The sequence below is a fragment of the Alternaria infectoria genome (genome assembly GCF_024043175.1).
Source record: "Alternaria infectoria strain BMP 0036 chromosome Unknown scaffold_25, whole genome shotgun sequence".
NCBI lineage: Eukaryota > Fungi > Ascomycota > Dothideomycetes > Pleosporales > Pleosporaceae > Alternaria > Alternaria infectoria.
The window spans coordinates 140,986-159,876 of NW_026250714.1; the positions used below are offsets into that span (position 1 = coordinate 140,986).

At 53.3% G+C, this 18,891-nt stretch overlaps 7 protein-coding genes across 7 annotated transcripts; 5 read left to right on the forward strand and 2 right to left on the reverse strand.

The window, feature by feature from the left end:
• Nucleotides 1–936: 936 nt before the first annotated feature.
• Nucleotides 937–2,565, forward strand: J4E92_009574 (uncharacterized protein; the record flags this gene model as incomplete). Its single annotated transcript, XM_051500920.1, has 2 exons — nucleotides 937–940; nucleotides 1,658–2,565. The coding sequence occupies 2 exons, from the start codon at nucleotides 937–939 to the stop codon at nucleotides 2,563–2,565; spliced, it is 912 nt and encodes a 303-aa protein (XP_051348863.1).
• A 2,865-nt stretch (nucleotides 2,566–5,430) lies between these two features.
• Nucleotides 5,431–6,279, forward strand: J4E92_009575 (uncharacterized protein; the record flags this gene model as incomplete). Its single annotated transcript, XM_051500921.1, has 1 exon — nucleotides 5,431–6,279. The coding sequence occupies one exon, from the start codon at nucleotides 5,431–5,433 to the stop codon at nucleotides 6,277–6,279; it is 849 nt and encodes a 282-aa protein (XP_051348864.1).
• A 303-nt stretch (nucleotides 6,280–6,582) lies between these two features.
• Nucleotides 6,583–7,088, reverse strand: J4E92_009576 (uncharacterized protein; the record flags this gene model as incomplete). The annotated part of the gene is made up of 2 exons (XM_051500922.1): nucleotides 6,583–6,940; nucleotides 7,033–7,088. The coding sequence occupies 2 exons, from the start codon at nucleotides 7,086–7,088 to the stop codon at nucleotides 6,583–6,585; spliced, it is 414 nt and encodes a 137-aa protein (XP_051348865.1).
• A 704-nt stretch (nucleotides 7,089–7,792) lies between these two features.
• Nucleotides 7,793–9,130, forward strand: J4E92_009577 (uncharacterized protein; the record flags this gene model as incomplete). The annotated part of the gene is made up of 1 exon (XM_051500923.1): nucleotides 7,793–9,130. The coding sequence occupies one exon, from the start codon at nucleotides 7,793–7,795 to the stop codon at nucleotides 9,128–9,130; it is 1,338 nt and encodes a 445-aa protein (XP_051348866.1).
• A 687-nt stretch (nucleotides 9,131–9,817) lies between these two features.
• On the reverse strand, nucleotides 9,818–11,917 carry J4E92_009578 (uncharacterized protein; the record flags this gene model as incomplete). The annotated part of the gene is made up of 4 exons (XM_051500924.1): nucleotides 9,818–9,949; nucleotides 9,998–10,032; nucleotides 10,094–10,905; nucleotides 11,463–11,917. 4 exons carry the CDS (start codon nucleotides 11,915–11,917, stop codon nucleotides 9,818–9,820), a joined length of 1,434 nt encoding a protein of 477 aa, XP_051348867.1.
• Nucleotides 11,918–12,434: 517 nt separating this feature from the next.
• Nucleotides 12,435–13,306, forward strand: J4E92_009579 (uncharacterized protein; the record flags this gene model as incomplete). The annotated part of the gene is made up of 2 exons (XM_051500925.1): nucleotides 12,435–12,458; nucleotides 12,509–13,306. The coding sequence occupies 2 exons, from the start codon at nucleotides 12,435–12,437 to the stop codon at nucleotides 13,304–13,306; spliced, it is 822 nt and encodes a 273-aa protein (XP_051348868.1).
• A 703-nt stretch (nucleotides 13,307–14,009) lies between these two features.
• On the forward strand, nucleotides 14,010–17,396 carry HIR1 (HIR complex subunit; the record flags this gene model as incomplete). The annotated part of the gene is made up of 5 exons (XM_051500926.1): nucleotides 14,010–14,046; nucleotides 14,111–14,185; nucleotides 14,256–14,471; nucleotides 14,522–17,224; nucleotides 17,290–17,396. 5 exons carry the CDS (start codon nucleotides 14,010–14,012, stop codon nucleotides 17,394–17,396), a joined length of 3,138 nt encoding a protein of 1,045 aa, XP_051348869.1.
• Between the last annotated feature and the right edge of the window lie 1,495 nt (nucleotides 17,397–18,891).

Consider the following 18,891-nt stretch of genomic DNA (forward strand, 5'->3'; position numbering starts at 1 on the left):
TCACTGCTATTCTCTTGTGCAAATGCGATAACGTGGACGCCAGCTTCGCCTAAAACAGGCGCAGTGATCTTGACCATATTTATCAAGTGTAAAACCACCAACGTACAATTTGTGGTACCAGGTGAAGGCAAAGCCAATCAACAGTCTTTACTCGGGTGCGCAGTTCCATGAAGAACCCACATCTTGTCTCTCACTTAATATTTTTAGCGCAGTCTTGGCAGAGGCTCAGATCTACGACCTGCTGCCCTGGTCAAGTTACTCGCTTTGCTTACGAACACGCACCAAATATTTCCGTGAAATACTTGCTCCATCAAGACCTACCCATAAATTGAGCTACTATCTCATACTGTCACGATGACAACCGAGTAAGTCGTGCCCGAACACCACTCCGCATAAGCCCACACTGATTCACGAAGCGACAGACAACATCGCCGCGGCGGGAAGTCGCTCCTTGATCTGCCTGGAGGTAAGTGCCACCATGCTGCTTGTTCAACTGACGCAAGCTGACAATTGAGACAGAGCTACGTAACGCGATCTACGAGCACTTCATCGACCTCAACACATGCGCGTGTAGCACTGACGCCATCAACCTACTTTGGGTCAACCGGCAGATCCGCGCCGAGTTCAGATCGTTGTACTTCCGTCAGGGCACTGTCACAGTCTACTTTGACGACGTCGCTAGCTTCCTACGCGCCTTCATCCTCCCTTCTACGACCTTAGTGCTTGACGACGTTACATTTACGATTCGCGTGGAGCTCGGCAGCGAGACTCACGACCCTAACAATTGGTTGTTCAACCTGGTGGACGTCATCTCGACCATGCGAAAGTATGCTCTGCTCAACATCAGATGGAATTTGGTCCCGCCTGGCCGCTTTCAGCCCGACAACGATTTAGGTTTCGCTACTCATGTGTCTATTCTAAAGGATATGGAGGATCATGAGTATGAGAAGGTATCTTCCGTATGGCTTCATATTCTTGGGGAGCCGTTGATCGGAAGCATTTACACCCTGCTGGAGCATGGCTGTACACAACAAGATACCGACAATATCCAACTCCAAATTGGGGGGCGCAAGTTTCGATGCGGAGGTATACATATGAACTTGTACTAGCAGCCGTAAAACAAAGCGCACACAATGTCTCGGGAGTAAGGGAAGTTGCGCGAGACAGCAGTGGGACAGCACTTCAAAATTACAATGCATCGAGATAACTCAGAGATACAAAATACTTCCAAGTATTACCACATTTCATGTCATGTACCTGAAGATGCGAGAATTCAGGCAGTATTATGAGTTCAAGAAGCTGCCTGCCTGGTCGTTTATGTCTAGCGCGGTCTACGTTGCACAGCAGATCTTGGCGGACGCTGAGACAAAACGACCTGTCGTCCACAACAAGCTTGTTTGCTCCTAGAGCTTTCTAGTCCGCCTGCGAAGCTATCTTCTACTACGCTCAGGTGGAGAATTCAAGCTACCACTGCACAGCACCATGATGACAACCCAGTATGCTGCAGTCAAATATTTTGTTTGATGAAAGAACAAACTAACGATGATGGTGGCAGGGACCATAGTGGCGGAGCGCCGTTCCTTGACAGGTTATCTGGTGGTATGTGGTCCATGAACTGGTTTATCCAAATACGACCAACTAACCCATCACATTATAGAACTGCGCAACGCCGTCTACAAGTACTTCCTCGACCTCGACCCATCTCTTGACGAGAGCATCCAGTTCCTCCAAGTCAATCGGCAGATCCGCTCCGAATTCGGGTCACTATACCTGAGTCAGGGCAACGCTATAGTACCTCTTGACTGCCTCATACTCTTCCTACGCGACATCTTCCAGCCTATCGCTAGCCAGAGACCAAAGGACTTCACTTGCAGCTTCCTTGTACAGCTCGACTGGAACGATCTTTGTTGGCACAGGAGCTTCTGGGACCTCTACCTCTTTGAAACTGTCGCATTCATGCGTGGATATCCTTTACTTGACATTGAGTGGGACCTGAACCCTTTCAACCGCTGTAGTTACTCTAATCACTCCAACCGCCCTGCCCACTCCGGCCGCGGCGACCGCTCCGACGTACCTGAAGAAGAAGAAGAAGAAGAAGAAGAAGAAGAAGAAGGAACCGAAATTGACGACGAAGACCAAGACCAAGACCAAGACGAACCTGATGAGGCAGGATCTGAGGAATCACAACCTGAGGAGTCAGAATCGGAGGAAGCAGACTCTGAGGAAGAAGAGATCGCGATTCCGCGTCATTCTGCTCGAGTCACTTTCAGTGTTGACGATATCGACATCGACGCGCCCCTGTCAATACTCAGAAATCTGGAGGATGAGTTGTACGCGAAGTTGGCTGCTATTGATCTGTCTTTATCTGTCAGGCCACCTTTAGATGAGAAGTTCAGTGCCGGTCTAGCAGCCTATCTTGACATCGCTCTGATGGCGAACTGTACGGAACAAGACTTCGAAAAGTTTGGATTTGGTATTGAATGCGGGGGCGTCAAAGTGCGATTTCATGTAGCGCACGAACCAGAAAGCGAATATCATGTCTCCGAGAGTGAGGAAGATGAATAGGATCCCGCTGTCTTGGAAGGGGGGTATATTGGAAATAGCGCAAGGAGGATTTGAGAGCAATGTACGAGTAATGACTGTTCAGATTCATGTGATGAGCTTGAGGATGTGAGAGATCAGCCCGTAGCTTGTCGCCGGCCCGGCCGTCGATTCCTTACCTAGGTAGGTTTAGCGTGGTCTTGGCGGGAGGCCGCATCTTGGAGTGCGAGCCTGTCTTGTTTACGACACCTCTTCGACGGCATCGAACCACCGAACATCAAAGCAAAATATCCTTTGGAAGGCCGAATGCGCCTTCGTCTCAATAGTTTGGCCTGAGTCAAAAACTGGCTCCAGCTTGAGTCGAAGACGCACTCCGTTCGTCGTTGCGACAACAGCATGGCACTCAGGTATGTCAAAAGAGCCGTGTGACACTGCAGTGCCACTCGATGAATGCTGAAATTCGAAGCAGCGCAAACTACCGCCACAGAGCGAATTTCCTTGACCTGCCCGGAGGTACGAGGTCTCCAAATCCCACGACTTAGCTGCCCCGGGCTGATTTCAGATCCTGAATATAGAGCTACGCAACGCCATCTACACCGAATTCCTCCATCTAAAACCAAAATGTACCGACGCCATGAGCCTTGTCAATGCTCATGAGCAAGTCCACGACGAGTTCGCGCCTATGTTCTTGTCTCCCTCCAATAGGCTGCTATGTAGTAACGTCGTTCCCTTCCGACAACTGAACAATTACCTGCACGTCTTCTTCATCAAGCGCCCATACGAAAGTCTACGAACGATCAAACGTTACATCCTAATACCCCTCCACAGATACGGAACCGGTGAACAACGGAAAGTGGACCTTCTTCAGTTGGTTCAAGTCCAGAAAGGGTTCCCTTCATTTATCATGAACTTCTGCCCAGGGGCTCTACGAAAAATCTTCCTCTCGTCTGAGATGGTAGATGAGATAAAATCCGTGGTGTCGGTCCTGAAGAACATGGACGCACAGCAACTCGAAAGAGTAGTCTCCGCACAGCTTGAAATCTTCGTTCCAGATGAGAAACAGAGAAAGGCTAACGTGCGCTGGGCGATATTTGTCAACATTACTGGAAAAAGACGAGCTGAGAAAGGGTCGTGGGATAGTCGTTCGCGGCCCGGACGGCAGGAACATGTGGATAATGATCTTACTGAACTTGGCTTCCCCGCCAATTACAAGGTCATTGAGGTGCGGATCACCTGGGAAGACTGATCCACGATTGCGGCGCGATGCGCTGGAACGCGCGGGAATCTGGGGAGTCTTCGTCGCTGCATGGTACGTGCCATCACCTATCCGTCTTCGCAAACAGCAAGCAGCCCTACCATTTCGAGAGTCTAGATAGTAAATCACTCTTCTCTTCTCTCGCCTCTCTCTTATGCCGCTTGCACCGATGCGCCATGAGTGTCAATGCAATCGAGAGATGACCGAGTTGCTTTCCCAACTATGGAAAACATAGCTGCAATTACGCATACCCGTGAACAAACCTGGTATCCCAATCTAAAAACCAACGACCGTGTACTGACAGCCAAGTTCTCGAACCCAAGTTCCGAGCTCGGCGATAATGCAAAGAGCTCACAGCGCGCCACGCATCACCGCTCCTCCGATCACACTGCATGCTGCACGCTGCAGGTCGTCCATCGAACAACGCCGACACCAGCTATCGTGAACTAGCGGGTATTGATACCACTACGCTAGTCCTGCGCCTGATGACCATCTGGCAAGCTTCCGGTTCGTCCGTTGGTGATCAGAACACCCAGCTGATGGTCAAAGCGTGCCAGCGTACCTCGCCAATTCATGCCGCGACGAGCGAACGAGCACCTAACATTGTACCCCAAGAGAGCGGCATACGTAAGAAAGAGGCTGAACACGAGAAGTCAGCTCCCAAAAACCCCTCTTTCTAGAAAGACAACCGTGCACAAGACCACGTGAGCACAGCTGATCTCAGCATCCCCCTCACCAGCATCATGCCCGCTCCCTTTCGTACAACCTCCAATTCCCTCACCCTTGCTCCCGCACATCGGCGATGCAAACCTTCAAAGCGCCCAGACCATCTTCTCATAAACGCACACACGACAGAATGACGGAGGTAATTACAGTAAGTGGATAAACAGAGAGAATGGGAAGCGAACGGCCAGCATTGTTGATTTAGGTCAAACGTCACAGGCACCGTGATGTGGGCCAATGGGCTTGCTAGCGCGGCCGGCCGCTAACCCCACACCTGGGCAAACATGCAGGTGAGGGCCGTGCTAACCGTATGCGGGGCTAGGCACGTGGATTGTGGTTTTGGGGACCACGGGGTTGACGTCGGTCGGTCGGTCGGTCGCTATGGTTGCTGCGTTGGTTTGCTGGCGTGGCTTTTTGAGATTATAAGAAGGGGTGTGTGTGCTCGTGGTTGCGTTGATGAGCTGGTACTTGGGGCTTTTAGGCTTCTGCTTCTGGATTTCTACTGTGTCGAGGCTTTCCGTTTGGTTATCTGAGTGGGTAGCTTTGTTTGTTGTATCAATTCAACGTCATCCCTTCTTAGGTCCCGCGGACCCTGAGTCTCGCGTGGTACTCACCGACCTTCCTTCCTGCAGTGCACGTGTGGGGCTGATCTTCCTTTCTTTACTGGGGCCACGGAGCTATTGTACCTTCCGCGGTTCTTGTTCCTCTTGTCTTGTTGAGAAGGAAGGCATAAGAGGAGTGTCAGCAAACTTGTTCCTGCTTTCTTTGTTCAATTTCCACGTCTTCAATTACCTCCAGGACGACCATCCAAAAACATCACCTGGACATACAACATGGTCGATCCGCGCAACCTCACCACCACAACCCTACACCCATCCTACGAACCAACCATACCACCACCCCACCCAAGCATGTTCACAGAAACCCACCTCCACATGCTCATCGCCACGCTCGCCCTCCTCCTCCCCACCCTAACAGCCCTCTACATCCACAAAGACTACCGCGCCTTCCTCTCCCTCGGCCCCGGCGGCACCCCAGCAACCCCCCTCGGCTACCTAAAAATCAAACTCCTCTCTCTAATCTGCCTGCGCGACCCCCTCCGCCCCATCGCCATCCCCCCACACTTCCGTCCGCAAAAAGGCTACTTCACGCCCTCCTCGCTACCCACTCGCAAAGGCACAAAACCGCTTATCCGCGGTATCGCGCCGCAGAGACAGCAGACGCAAAAGAGCGGGCAGGCGGTTTATGGGTGCTTGGTAGCCAAGATCAAGGGTCTTGCGGCGGATCCGGGGAATAGGTTGTTGGAACGTACGAGTTGCTTTGAGAAGCATAGTTCGGGGTTGTTTACCAGTGTGCCGATTACGAGGACGTGTGGAGGCGAGATTTGTCATGCGCATCCTAGTGATGGGTCGATGCATATGACGTTGCATCCTGCGGATGCGAATCTGTTGATTGAGATGGGGTGGGGTGAGAGACATCCGCTTGCGAGGGGGGGTTGGTGTAGGAAGTTTGTTCCGAGGGAGTTCATGCTGGTTTATGCGCCTAGGGATGAGGCAGAGGTGGAGGTTGTGGCCAAGGTTATTGCGGCGGGGATCTGGTGGGTTAGTGGTGTTGATGTCAATGGGGATGTGGAGGGGCCGAGGAGGAAGAGTGCGGATGTTGCGGCTATTGGCGAGGAGATGGAGGGGAAGGAGTGTTGGGCTTGTAGGGTGAATGGGTGTGGAGGGAATCAGGTTGAGAAGATGACGAGCGAGGCGTGAGGAAAGGGTTGAAAGGCAATAGCTTGAAGGAACAGATTGATTGGGATTGCTGGTTTTGCTCGTTCAAGCATGGCGTCTGGGTTTTTGGATATTCGGGACACAGGGTATGGGGCATCGGAAATTGGGCATTCGGGCGATGTATGATAGGCATAGCGGTGGTCGACACACAATCGTCTTTCGTACTGGGTATGACGCTTCGTGACGATATGCATGCCCAAGCACACCACCGGTGCGCGTTACCAGTGTACCACGCCCATCCGCTGGACTTCTTCAACCCAAATCTCCCCCGCTGTCCTTTTCCATCTACTGTTTCCCACCCTGTCTAACCCACTCCTCATACTCCTTCCTCTTCCCCTTAACATCCCAGAACCCCTTCCTCCCCTCCCCCTTCCCACCAATCCCGCCATCCAGACCCAAAAACGCATACGGATCACCCTCACTCAAAACCTCTTCACCTTCTTTTGTGTAGTAGCCCTCGCCGTGTCGTCCTTCCCGCGAAATCTGGCCCGCCCATTGTGCGTATTGTATTGGCTTCAGCGGCGCAAACGATATGACGATGCCAAGGGAGAGGATGAGAATGGAGGTGAGGAGTTCGAGCGAGATGTCGAGGGGGAGGGGCGTGGATGCGAAGGTTGCGGTGTGTTCGTGGGTCGAGTAGACGCTGGGCGGGGTTAGTTGGTCGTAGCGAGTGTGTGATGACGCTCATGTGACCCTCTGTTTGAGGATCAGCCGATGAGCTACGTATATACGTACGCATGTGTGAGGAAGAGCGCGCCGATGCCGTTGAGGGCCGTCCCTAGGATGGCCATTGCGAGGTTTGGTGGACCGTGTGCGGATTGTTGACTTTTCGAGAGTCTAACGTCGGCGATAACCGGCTGTAAGTTGGTATGTACAGGGTCTGGTGACTTGTGTGTCGATGTAGCGCAGAAGGCGGGTAGGTTGGTGGAGGTCGGTGTTGGTGATGCGAAGCGACGAGCTTCACTTTTGCTTGGCGCCGACAGGTGATCCGCCCGCAGACCCTGAAGTCTGCATCATCACGACGTTCATCCTGTCAACTATCAACTACTCTTGTTCAACAACGCCCGTGACCTTCAACAGCATTACAATGTGAACCGTAGTACGTCATCTAGGCTACAGTCTTCAAAAGGCACATATCCTTCTTCGTTGAGCGACAAACGGCGTACAGACACTCATGCGCGCTGACGCAGACTGCAGCAGAGTCAGCAAGGATGCCAAGGCAACAGTCCAAATCGGTCCGCCATTGGATCCCTAACGGTTATCACCTTTTATGTCCGGGTTAACAGCGTTCGGAGAAGAGCTCGGAGAACACGGTCTCCGCCCAAATGTGCGAGCATGCCGTTCGGAGGAGCATCGTACTGCGCCGGCTTTTTGTAGCAACATGAATATAAAAACGAATACGCCTGGAAGGAGAGATCCGGTTGAGATTCAGCTGACGTTGCTGTCTTTTAAGGTTACTGCATACTATTTCATACCTACAAACACCACCGCAAACATGACAACCCCCAAACCCCTAAATATCCTCATCACCGGCGCCGGCGTCTGCGGCCCCCTCCTCGCCCTCATCCTCCAACGCAGCAACCCCACCCACACCATCACAATCCTAGAACGCTACCCCTCCCTCCGCACAGGCGGCCAGCAAATCGACCTAAAAGCGCACGGCATCCCCATCATGACCAAACTGGGTCTCCTCGAAACACTCCGGCCCTACTGTGTCCACGAGAGCGGCCTGGAATTTATTGACGGAAACGGCAAGAGCTTGATGCAGTTTGGTGTGACGGCTGCGGGGGAGAACCCAGGAAGGACGCTGACGAACGAGTTTGAGTTTATGAGGGGGGATTTTGTGAGGTTGGTTTATGATACTAGTTTGAAGGAGCGCGAAACACTGGATGAACAAGGCTACAGTGGTAGTCTGAAGTATGTCTTCGATACGACTGTTACTGCACTCTCACCAGATCCATCGACAAAGACAACGACAGTGACTTTCTCCACGGGTTCGACATCGAAATTCGACCTCGTCATCGCTGCAGACGGCCAATCCTCACGGACCCGGCGTCTCGCCTTCGGTCAGGAAACCAGTGACGCGTCCTTCAAATCCCTAAATATCCACGCCGCGTACTACAACGTCCCGCGCCTGCCCACGGAAAACAGTCTCGCGCGTATCTACTTCGGTCCGCAGAACCGCATGGTGATGACGCGCACGGGCGACCGTCCCGTCACACAAGTCTACCTCTTCCTTCTGAACAACCGTGAGGAGCGGGCGAGTCGCATGAGGGGTACGTATAAGAAGCCATTGGATGAGCAGAAGGCTATTTGGAGCGAGGAGTATGGTGATGCGGGGTGGGAGTGTCCGCGGTTTCTGAAGGGGTTGGAGGATGTGAAGGATTTCTACGCTACGGAAATTGGACAGGTTAAGATGCCAGCTGGGCAATTGTATAAAGACCGGGTTGTCTTACTCGGAGACGCGGGGTACTGTCCCTCTGCTTTCACAGGCATGGGCACAACGCTATCACTTATCGGCGCGTATATCCTCGCTGGGGAGCTGGCGCGGTGTGGCAGTGATGTCGACGCGGCGCTGGAAGCGTATCAAGAGGTGATGAAGCAGCCGGTTGAGGAGTGTCAGGAACTGGGGCCGTTGGTGAAGGAATGGAGGTTCTTTCCGGAGTCGGCATGGGGAGTTTGGGTCGTGGGCTGGGTGCTTTGGTCGATTTCGACGATGCGGGTGGACAAGGTGCTGGGGTGGCTTGCGGGATGGGTGCCGGAGGGGAAGGAGAAGAGGTGGGAGTTGCCGGAGTACGAGGACTTGAACTTGAGTGCGCCGAAGATGGAGTGAGGTAATGTGTGTGAAAGATGGTTGTTGATGCCGTGGCAGGTGTTGTAAGGTCGTGGCGGGGGAATTTGTACTGTAAGCATACGCTGCGATGCGATGATACCAATCCCAACTCATGGTCATGAATGATGTAACACGATCGCCCCAGTAGAATTCGCCCCATCATTCCCAAAAAGCTGATTCGAACGCGACACATAACAACTCACGTCCTCTTCTGCCCAGATAGTCGCTTCCTCGCTCTCTGCCATCTTGACTCACCGCCCCCGCGATCAAGCAAGCCGTCCATCACCTGTCGCATGTCCTTTTTTCTTTCTTCAAACTCCATACTCCAGATCCCAGGGTGGTCAAAACGCTTTACAAACACTTCCCACTTCTTTGCGTCCAGCGCGCCTAGCAAGCGAGAAGCATGTAACAACTCCTCTCTCGATAGCGTTGGGCCTCTGCCACGGACGTAGCCTACGAGATTGAACAGTATAGCGAACTCCAGGAAGCTGTTGATAGTGCCTTTGAGTTTCCGAGGCACGATATCGTCGTATATAGTCGCGTATATTGTTGTGGTACGGCCGACTTCATCTAGAAACTTGACTGGGCAGATATTGAGCCGATGTTCTAGTCGCAGTGCGTACTCGAGGCAAGATAGGAAGTGAGAGGTCTTCGTGCTGGTGGTCCCGGCAACGGTCTTGAATAGACCTAGTTGACCGTTGGCCCAGTGCCATTCAGGATCGAAAGCATCATGCCCGGTGTTATCGAGTATGATGTTCCATATTCGTTGAGACCGGACAAAGTCTTTCGCAATGCGGTGTGTCCAGGTAACGCGAGACGCTAAAAGTGGTTAGCTATAACCAGATCTGTAATGGAACTTCAACCCACCCTTTGACAATCCAGACCCTGCACTTCCGTACTGGCTATCTGTCTCTAGAAAGCCTCTGCATCGGGAATTCAGTCGACGATTCATCATTTCGAGACGCTCGAATATGTCATTGTCTGACAGCAATCGGGCTTCGTTCCTCAATGCCGCGTCGTCGTTTTTCCCGTCTGCAAACCATAGCTCGAGAAGGAGGGGCCGTGATTTTATCGTCATCAGACGAAGGAGTTGCGACGCGTGCTCGAGATGCTTGGTGTCCAGACGTCCAAGGAGTTTGGTGAACAGTTGCTCTAGTCCAGATGGCATTGTCTCGAGCCGAGCAATGAGACTGCTCATGCGGGCTGTTGGTGATAGACCATCTAGCAACAATTGCGCCACGATGTATGCCCAAAGAAAAACGCCAGCTGCCTTCTTAGCTATACCTTTGACCAGTTCCGTAGCGCGAGTAGGATCCGTGTTGCTGAGCTTGACGTATGCTTGCGACGTTGCCAGGGAGGCCGTGACGTAGTTGCAGATATCCTGGCGATTCAAACGTTCAGGGCGTAGATTAGGCTGGCCTGCCCATGCGCGAAGAAGCTCTGGCGACGACCGACTGGCAATGCAAACCTTGACATTTGGATATTTGGCTATATCTTTGATTAATTGAAGAATGTCTTTCAGGCCGCCGTCGAGTTCGTCTAGGCCATCGATTGCGAAGAAGAACGATGTTGGTGTGCTAGGCGTGGAGATCATTGTTATAAAGGCCTGACGCAGCTCAAGCCATGTGAAAGGTTGTCGTCCTCCACCAGAAGCAAGGAATTGTTGCCAGCGATGACGAAAGACCTGGATCAGGATTTCCATGTCGCCTTTGAGCGCAGAGTGAAGCAAGGCTTGTAGAAGCCCCATACGCGACTTTTGCATGTCGGTGCCCAGACTAGACAAGAAGAAGCTCCCTTTGACGAGTTTTCTTCCTTTTGCCCAGGCGCGCAGGTGAGCGGTAGTGCAACGGTGACTAGACACGAACTTCATCAGCGTGCTCTTCCCAGTACCCGGCTTCCCACTGATCCAATATGCATTGCTAGACCCTGTTGCTGCGAGCCACCGAGGAAAGGAGTCAAAGTCATCAGTGTTGGGCTGTTCGGGACTTGCATCAAATATCCATCGCGAGGTTCCTGGGTGCGCAATAGGAATCGCCTTGTACCGATCGTGCATGCCAGTGAAATGCAAGCGCGCCAACATCAAGCTGGCGAAACGGCCTTCCATATCATTGCTTACGACGCAGTTCTCAAATGTGTCTGAAAATGCCGAGACATCGACCGTCTCCGTAATTTTCCGATCGTGATGCGCGATGGACTGGAGTAGAAGTATATCAGGTCCTGTACTTCCATCCACCGGAAACAGCTTTCTCTCCAAATGAAGTGAATGATGTTGAGCCGCATGCTGTCTATGATCTGGGTCAATGTGTGATCGCATTGGTGACATCTCACTGACCGGAGCGAGGCAAGCAGAGCGACATCTACTTGCTTGCGAATGGAGCCAAGTTTATCCGCAAGATCACATATCGTCTTCTGACTGTAGTACAAACTCAGAACGCTGCGTAGTCCTTGTGCAAGTACCGTCTCCTCGTTCACGTCATCGTCGCGCTTCGCTTGATCCAGTGTGGCCTGTAAGATCTTCGCCACTCCCCCACCATCCTTCGCCAATGCCATCAGTTGCGCATCTGCGATTTCCTGATCAGGGGATATATGTGACTTGTAATATACGCGTCGTGCCTTCTCAAGTTGTTGTGATAAGTCGCCGAGATTAACGATGGCGTCATCGAGCAGTGTAGCCTCTCCTAGGGTGGTGCCGGTGGATTTGTATACTTTGCCCACTTTGTCTTTTTGAACGACTTTCCTCGAAAATTCGACAAGTTGTATGACAGCTGAAGCCAGTGACACAGCCATCTGAGGCTCCAGAGAAGTGCGAGGTGTTACAGAGCGACATTGTGTATGCGATCAGGCAGGATAGAGAATGACGGCTAAGGCGGCAGACGATTGTGTTCACGCGCTTCGCTAAGGTGTCTGGCATCCTTTAGCTCAGCCATGTTGGTGTAGTCGACCAGTAAGTACGTAGGAAGGACGTGATGATAATAAGGGCTTGCTTTCTGCTGCTACCCGGTGTCCATCAAGTATATCCATGCTCTTTTTAGTCATCTCAATGACGTGCAAGGATCTGATGGTGGGGGCATGGCCTGCTGGATATGGAAACTCGAGTCGAGAACTGTGACCAAGAAGGAAACAAGCTAGAAGACATGTGAAGAGCGATTAGAGTTTGGGGGTGGAGAGCGGTGAAAGACCCGCAGCCGTGGTTCACGCTATGCGAACTCGTCTTTTCTAGCGTTGCGGACCGCCGAGGTGCACCGTGCGCCAGGTAAGCTTTCCCGACTGTCGCTGATTGCACGTCACTCCACGACACTCGAATATGGCCGAGTACTGGAAATCAACAGTAAGTAAGACTATGCCTGATAAGCGCGTCAAGTGCTAATTATATCACAGCCCAAATACTGGTGCAAGTTCTGCTCCACCTTTGTGAAGGACACCAAATTCGAACGCGCGCAACACGAAGCGACCGGCCGCCACCAAGGCAACATCCAGCGCAGTCTCAAGGGACTCCATCGCGAGCAAGAGAACGAAAAGCGCAATCAGGCGCGCGCACAAGCAGAGGTCGCACGTCTAAATGGCCTCGTACCATCCGCATCGACCCCGTCCGTCGCAACCGGCGTAGGCGGCAAACCTACATATGAGAAGAAACCACAACAGAAGGCGACAGTAGATGACCGGAAACGACAATGGGAGCAGTTGGCAGCCATGGGTGTGGCGCTTCCTGCGGCCGCAAGAGGCGATATGGCGATAGCAGGTGAATGGAAGACGGTCAAGGAAGAAGTTGTGGGAGAGGTGACGGAAGATGGAGAGTTCAAGGCGTCGTCGTTAAACAAGGGCGTACGGAAGAGGCAGCTTGACGAGGATGAAGAGGAGCGGGAGGCCGCTGGTGAGCTGATCACGAAACGGAAGGGCTGGGGACATACCTACAAGAGTTTCCCAGGCAGCAAAGGCGGCGACGACGATATCGAGAGTTTGCTTGGCAAGAAGAAGCCACAAACCGAAGTGAAGAAAGAAGACCAAGAGGATGGAGTGAAAGCCGAAGTTGAAGATGACAGCGGCACGAACACCCTTCAGGATATACCTACGGCCGAGGAGGCGGAGACTAAGGCTGCCGAGACTATCGTCAAGAGGGAAGAGCATGCGCCAGCTGCTCCGGCTGTGGTGTTCAAGAAGAGGAAGAAGGCGAAATGAACAACATCACCAGCGACAAGCCCCACAACAACTGCACCAACCGCTCACGCTGCTACCCATCTCGTCCCGGACCTCGCCTAGATCAGCTCCAACTTCGACTACAGTCGAGAGTGGGCTTTCGCAATAAGCCCGGGGAAACTTGGAATGGGTTTTGCTGGTGAGGATGGGCATGTGCATGCAGCAGGATCTCATGACTATCTACTACAAGGGTCCAAATGACTACCCGGATGAAGAATCGGATCATGGAAGAGCTGCATGTAGCTAGTGTAGTACTGTTTCCAGGTGTCTTTGTGAAGGAGCAACCAATGGCGGAGCGGAGAGTGCAAGTAGGACTTGAGACTTAGCCAGGGCTGCCTCCCAGGGAACTAGACAGACTAAGGTGAAGGAACACCAAGTTCACTGTATTATCACAAACACATGCCATACTCCAAATACACTTGATGCTTGATTCCCTCCAACCGTGAGCTGTTCGTTTAACATCCACTACCCGATCGGCGCATGCACCTAAACCTTAAACCCCTGCCCAAACGTCTGCCAAGTAGCGTCAACCGCGAGATCGCGTCGCCAACACCAGACAACTGTCGCGCTGCACCACAACGTGCGCCTCAACCACCAACCCTCCACCGCCGCACCCAATACTCCTCATACTACTTTCATGGTCGCGTAATAGCATGATTCAACTGCTAGCGACACACACGCGACCATGCATCTCATTAAACCACAGTGGTTAACTCATCCCGGTGGGTGCACCCGCGCACACATGCCCTTTTCTGCTAGCATCTTACTGACATGCATTCCTACTAGGCGAACAGAAAGACTTTGAAGTATACAGCTGCCACGTTTCCCCTGATGGATCGCGCCTGGCCACGGCCGCCGGAGGTTCGTCAACCCACCCTCGATTCCCACGCGATGCGCTGCACCTCAGAATATTGCTAACACGCATCTATAGACGGCTACGTACGTGTCTGGTCTACCGAGGCCATCCTGAATTCCAACGACCCCTCGTATACGAAGCCGAAGCAGCTTGCGGCTGTCAGCAACCACTCCGGCACCATCCATGCGGTTCGCTTCTCTTCCAACGGCAAATACCTGGCGTCTGGCGCAGACGACAAGATAGTGTGTGTCTATGCGCTCGACAAGAATGCGCCGACGCATACGGCATTTGGTGGGTATACGTTAGGCAGGTACAAGGGACGTAGGCTGATAGAATTACAGGATCGAACGAACCGCCGCCCGTCGAGAATTGGCGCGTCATTCGTCGCCTGATCGGACACGACAACGACGTACAAGATCTAGGCTGGTCATTTGACTCGTCAATATTGGTGTCGGTGGGGTTGGACTCGAAAGTGGTAGTCTGGTCTGGGCATTCCTTTGAGAAGCTGAAGACGCTATCAAACCACCAGAGTCACGTCAAGGGCATAACATTTGACCCCGCCAACAAATACTTCGCTACCGCTAGCGATGACCGCACCATCAAAGTCTACCGATTCAACTCCCCGCCCCCGAACGCCTCGCAGCAAGACCAGGTCAACAACTTCGTCCTGGACCACACCATAACCGCACCCTTCCAAACCTCCCCGCTCACCACATACTTCCGCCGCTGCTCGTGGTCACCCGACGGCGCACACATCGCTGCTGCAAACGCTACAAATGGACCAGTCAGCTCCGTCGCTATTCTTGCGCGTGGAACGTGGGATGGAGATATCAGTCTGGTCGGCCACGAAGGGCCTGTTGAAGTGACCTCCTTCTCCCCAAGGCTATTTTACCGGGATGAGCCACGGCCAGAGAAAGACGGAACCATTAACCAACAGACGGTTACTATTGTCGCTTGCGCCGGACAAGACAAATGCCTGAGTGTGTGGAATACGAGCTTCCCCAGGCCGTTCATGTGCTCGCAAGAGTTGGCTAGCAAATCCATCTCCGACTTGGCATGGTCACCAAACGGAGAGACGCTATACGCAACGAGCTTGGACGGCAGCATAATGACTCTTGTTTTCGAACCCGGAGAACTCGGCTACCCAGCAACGTTTGCGGAGAACGAAAAGACACTCGCTAAGTTCGGTGCCGGTAGAAGAGTTGGAATTATTGAGGGCACAGACGCGCTACTTCTGGAAGAGAGTAGTAAGAGTGGGGAGCTGAAGGGTGTTCAAGGCAGGATGGGTGCACTGATGGGCGATGGAGGTGCAGTTCAACCACCGACCATCACGAACGGCACCAACGGCGTCACTCCCTCGACAACCCTCACCAACGGATCGGCCGCCGCAGCACCACCACAGGCCCCGGCTGAGCCACCCCCAGACGTGAGGGTTGAGAAGCTCAAGCAAAGAGTGACAGTCACCAAGGATGGCAAGAAGCGTATAGCACCTATGCTAATGTCATCCTCGTCTGGTGTTGGCGAGTCTTCGTTACCTCAAACACAGCTCCTTTCTGCGACGACAACGTCAGGCGGCAGGAGTGACAATCCCCACAACATTCTGGACCTTTCAAAGCCCTACGATGGTTTCCCGAGAGGCGGACTTGCATCCATGCTGATCGGGAACAAGCGGAAATTCGCCGAGATCGAAGGCGACGAGGACCGGCAAGTGGAGAAAAGACTGGCTGGTTCGGTGAAACCTGGAGGCGCAGCAATCGTGATAAACAGTGAAAATGGTCTTGTCCCTCCCGCTGCTGCAGCTGCTAAGAACAACGAAATGACAGAGCCTCCAAAAGTACTAAGACCGGCCATCGTCAACCCTTCCATGGCGCTCGCTCAAGTGCGGTTAGCCGTGCCGAAAGTGAGAAGCGTCATCGTGCGAACTATGGACGGCAGCGAGCCACCGCAGAGTGGTGTCGATGCCAACACAGGCAAAGCGGAAATACCAGACACGGTCGTTCTAGAAGCGCGCAACGCCAGCGGACCATCGCGGACAGGACGGCCACAAGATCACGACCCTACGCGGTTGACATGTACAAGCAAAGGACAGTCACTTTGGCAAGACTTCTTACCAAAGGCCGTGCTCCTAGTGACTGGCAACACAAACTTATTCGCAGCAGCATGCGAGGACGGATCAGTATACGCATGGACGCCAGCCGGCCGACGGACGCTCAACGCCATGGTTTTAGAAGCCCAACCAGTGATCATGGACTGCCGCGGCTGGTGGCTAATGTGCATAACAGCAGTCGGCATGTGCTACGTGTGGAATCTCAAGACGATGTCTGCACCCCACCCACCCATCTCCTTGGCACCCATCCTGGATGTCGCAGCCTACGCCCAAGGACCCCACCTCACCCGGTCCCCCGGCATCGTCTTCGCACGTCTCAACTCAGCCGGCCGCATCACAGTCGCCATGTCCAACGGCGAGGGCTACGCCTATAACCCTGACATGTACATCTGGCAACGCATCTCCGAACCTTGGTGGGGCGTCACAAGCCAATACTGGAACTCGACCGATTCCTCCGTCGGCAACATCCGCTCCTCAAAAGACAAGAACGCCGCACCGAAAGAAAAAGACGACCAAGTCTCCATGGAGAACATCTCAGCAGGCATCATCCCCGCGCTCGAGCGCAACACAACAAACCAATCCCTCCTCCAAGGCCGCGCCTTCCACCTCCAGCGTCTCATCAAGATCCTCGTCTCTGCAGAAGGCTACGAGACGTTTGAGAGCTCAGCCAGTGTTGCTCATCTTGAGAACCGTGTCGCTGCTGCCCGCACACTGGGTGCGAGGGAAGAATTCAAGATCTACCTCACCATGTACGTCAAGCGTCTCGGTGCCGAAGGCCTCAAAGGCAAGATCGAAGAGCTACTGCGCAGTCTTATGGGTAGTCTCGTGTCGGAAGAGGAAGAAGGTACCGACGAGCAAGACGAGGCGATGAAAGAGCCTGAGGAGATTTGTGGCTGGAAGAGGGAGGAGTTGCTGAAGGAAGCCGTGTTGATTCTAGGTAAGTCACTCGTCACTCGTCCTTTCTACAGTATTACCAACCTAGTATGCTAACCCCCCATGCAGGCAAACACCGCGACCTCCAGCGTATAACAGTCCCCTACGCCCGTCTCCTCGGTATCGTAGCTGAGGGCCAGCGTCAAGACGACCAAGCTATGATCACGGATATGTAGCCGTCCTCTCTTCTCTCTCTCTCATTTGTCGATTCACTTCATCTTTTGTACTAAAAGCATCACTATGGCGACTAAGAGGTGGCTTGAGCGACCGGGTTTACACGTTCAGGCGTTCATGGGTGTTGCTGGTAAAGATGGGAATCGTATGTGTTTTTGCTTTTTTGTTTGGAAAGGGAAAGGAGTGGATATCACGTAATTGTAGAACATTTCTTGGCAACGGATGGGACTGGAGATATGTCTGGAAGCGAGTGTGAGCAAGTGTAGTTGTAGGGGATGGGGGAGGTGGGGATGGTGTGGTGGGCCTGATCGTGTCTGTGTAGACGGGTATGAAGCGTTTTGTTAGTTGTTCATGTCACGTTGCACAAGCACTTCGATATATAGCTCCCCCGCAGTCAACCCTTTCTCCTCCTCCCTACTTCCCATCCCTCTCCACCCCCTCCCAACATCCCTCGCGAACATAAACTCCGCTCTAAACCCACTTTCCTCACGTGCATCAGGCGTCACAGTCCCGCTCCAAAGCCTCACCCGCTCTACCGGCCACGCCTTTCTATCAACCTCCGTCTCTTCAACCCGCACAATGCGCTCAGCCAAGATACAATACTGCTTCGGGCCCCAGAGCCCTTCACGAGGCAGATTGGGAGAAAGTAGCGTGATGGCTTCGCGGCAGGTGGCAGAGTGGCGGCAGCGGAGGGCGATGAAGTATCAAGTGGGGACTAGGGATGTGTCGAATGTGAGGTTTGCGGCGGCGCTTAGACGGGGAACTTGTGGGCGTGAAGGTATTGCGAAGGTCATACCGTTGATGACGAGGGTAGCGCAGTATATCACCGCTTTGAACCTGCCAAGATGCGCATTGGATGACGTCTGGCGTACAGAGTGCACACACGCTGTGCCTACCCAGGTACCCGCGCAGACTGGGAGCTCGTTACGAGATACGCATCACGACCGATGGCCGAATGAGCCCGGCAACCTTGACCATCATCACATCAATCGTGAACGCGCACTTCCTAACATCTAGGTTTATACCGGGGCCTGGCTTGCATGCATAAGAATGCACGTTGTAGACGGGTTCTTCCAAGGTTGCATGGGGAGCGTGCAGGCGTATTTCGTACATGCTGCGCACAGGCCGTTTATCGTTGCGGGGCGGCCAACGGCTGCCGAGATGCGATTCGCGGAGTGCCGTGCCTACGTCGACGGTCGGCTTGTTAGGTGCACTGTACCTGAACGCGCCCCACCTAGCTGTCATGCCGAGTAGATCTTCTTCTCTGTCTTCCGCGCTCGAGCCCAAGGGGTGTCTTCGCCAGGGCAGCCTTGGTTGTGTATGTACATTGGGGATGGATCTTCGGCAACGGTGGTTTGACCCACTTGGTACGACATACGAGCGGGACGGAAAGACCCGACGGTTCTGATGGCTCTGGGTGATCGCAGGCGGCGCAGCACGGCGGTGAGAACGGCGAGCTGGAGCTTTTACCAGAATAATATCGGAGATTGCATCACC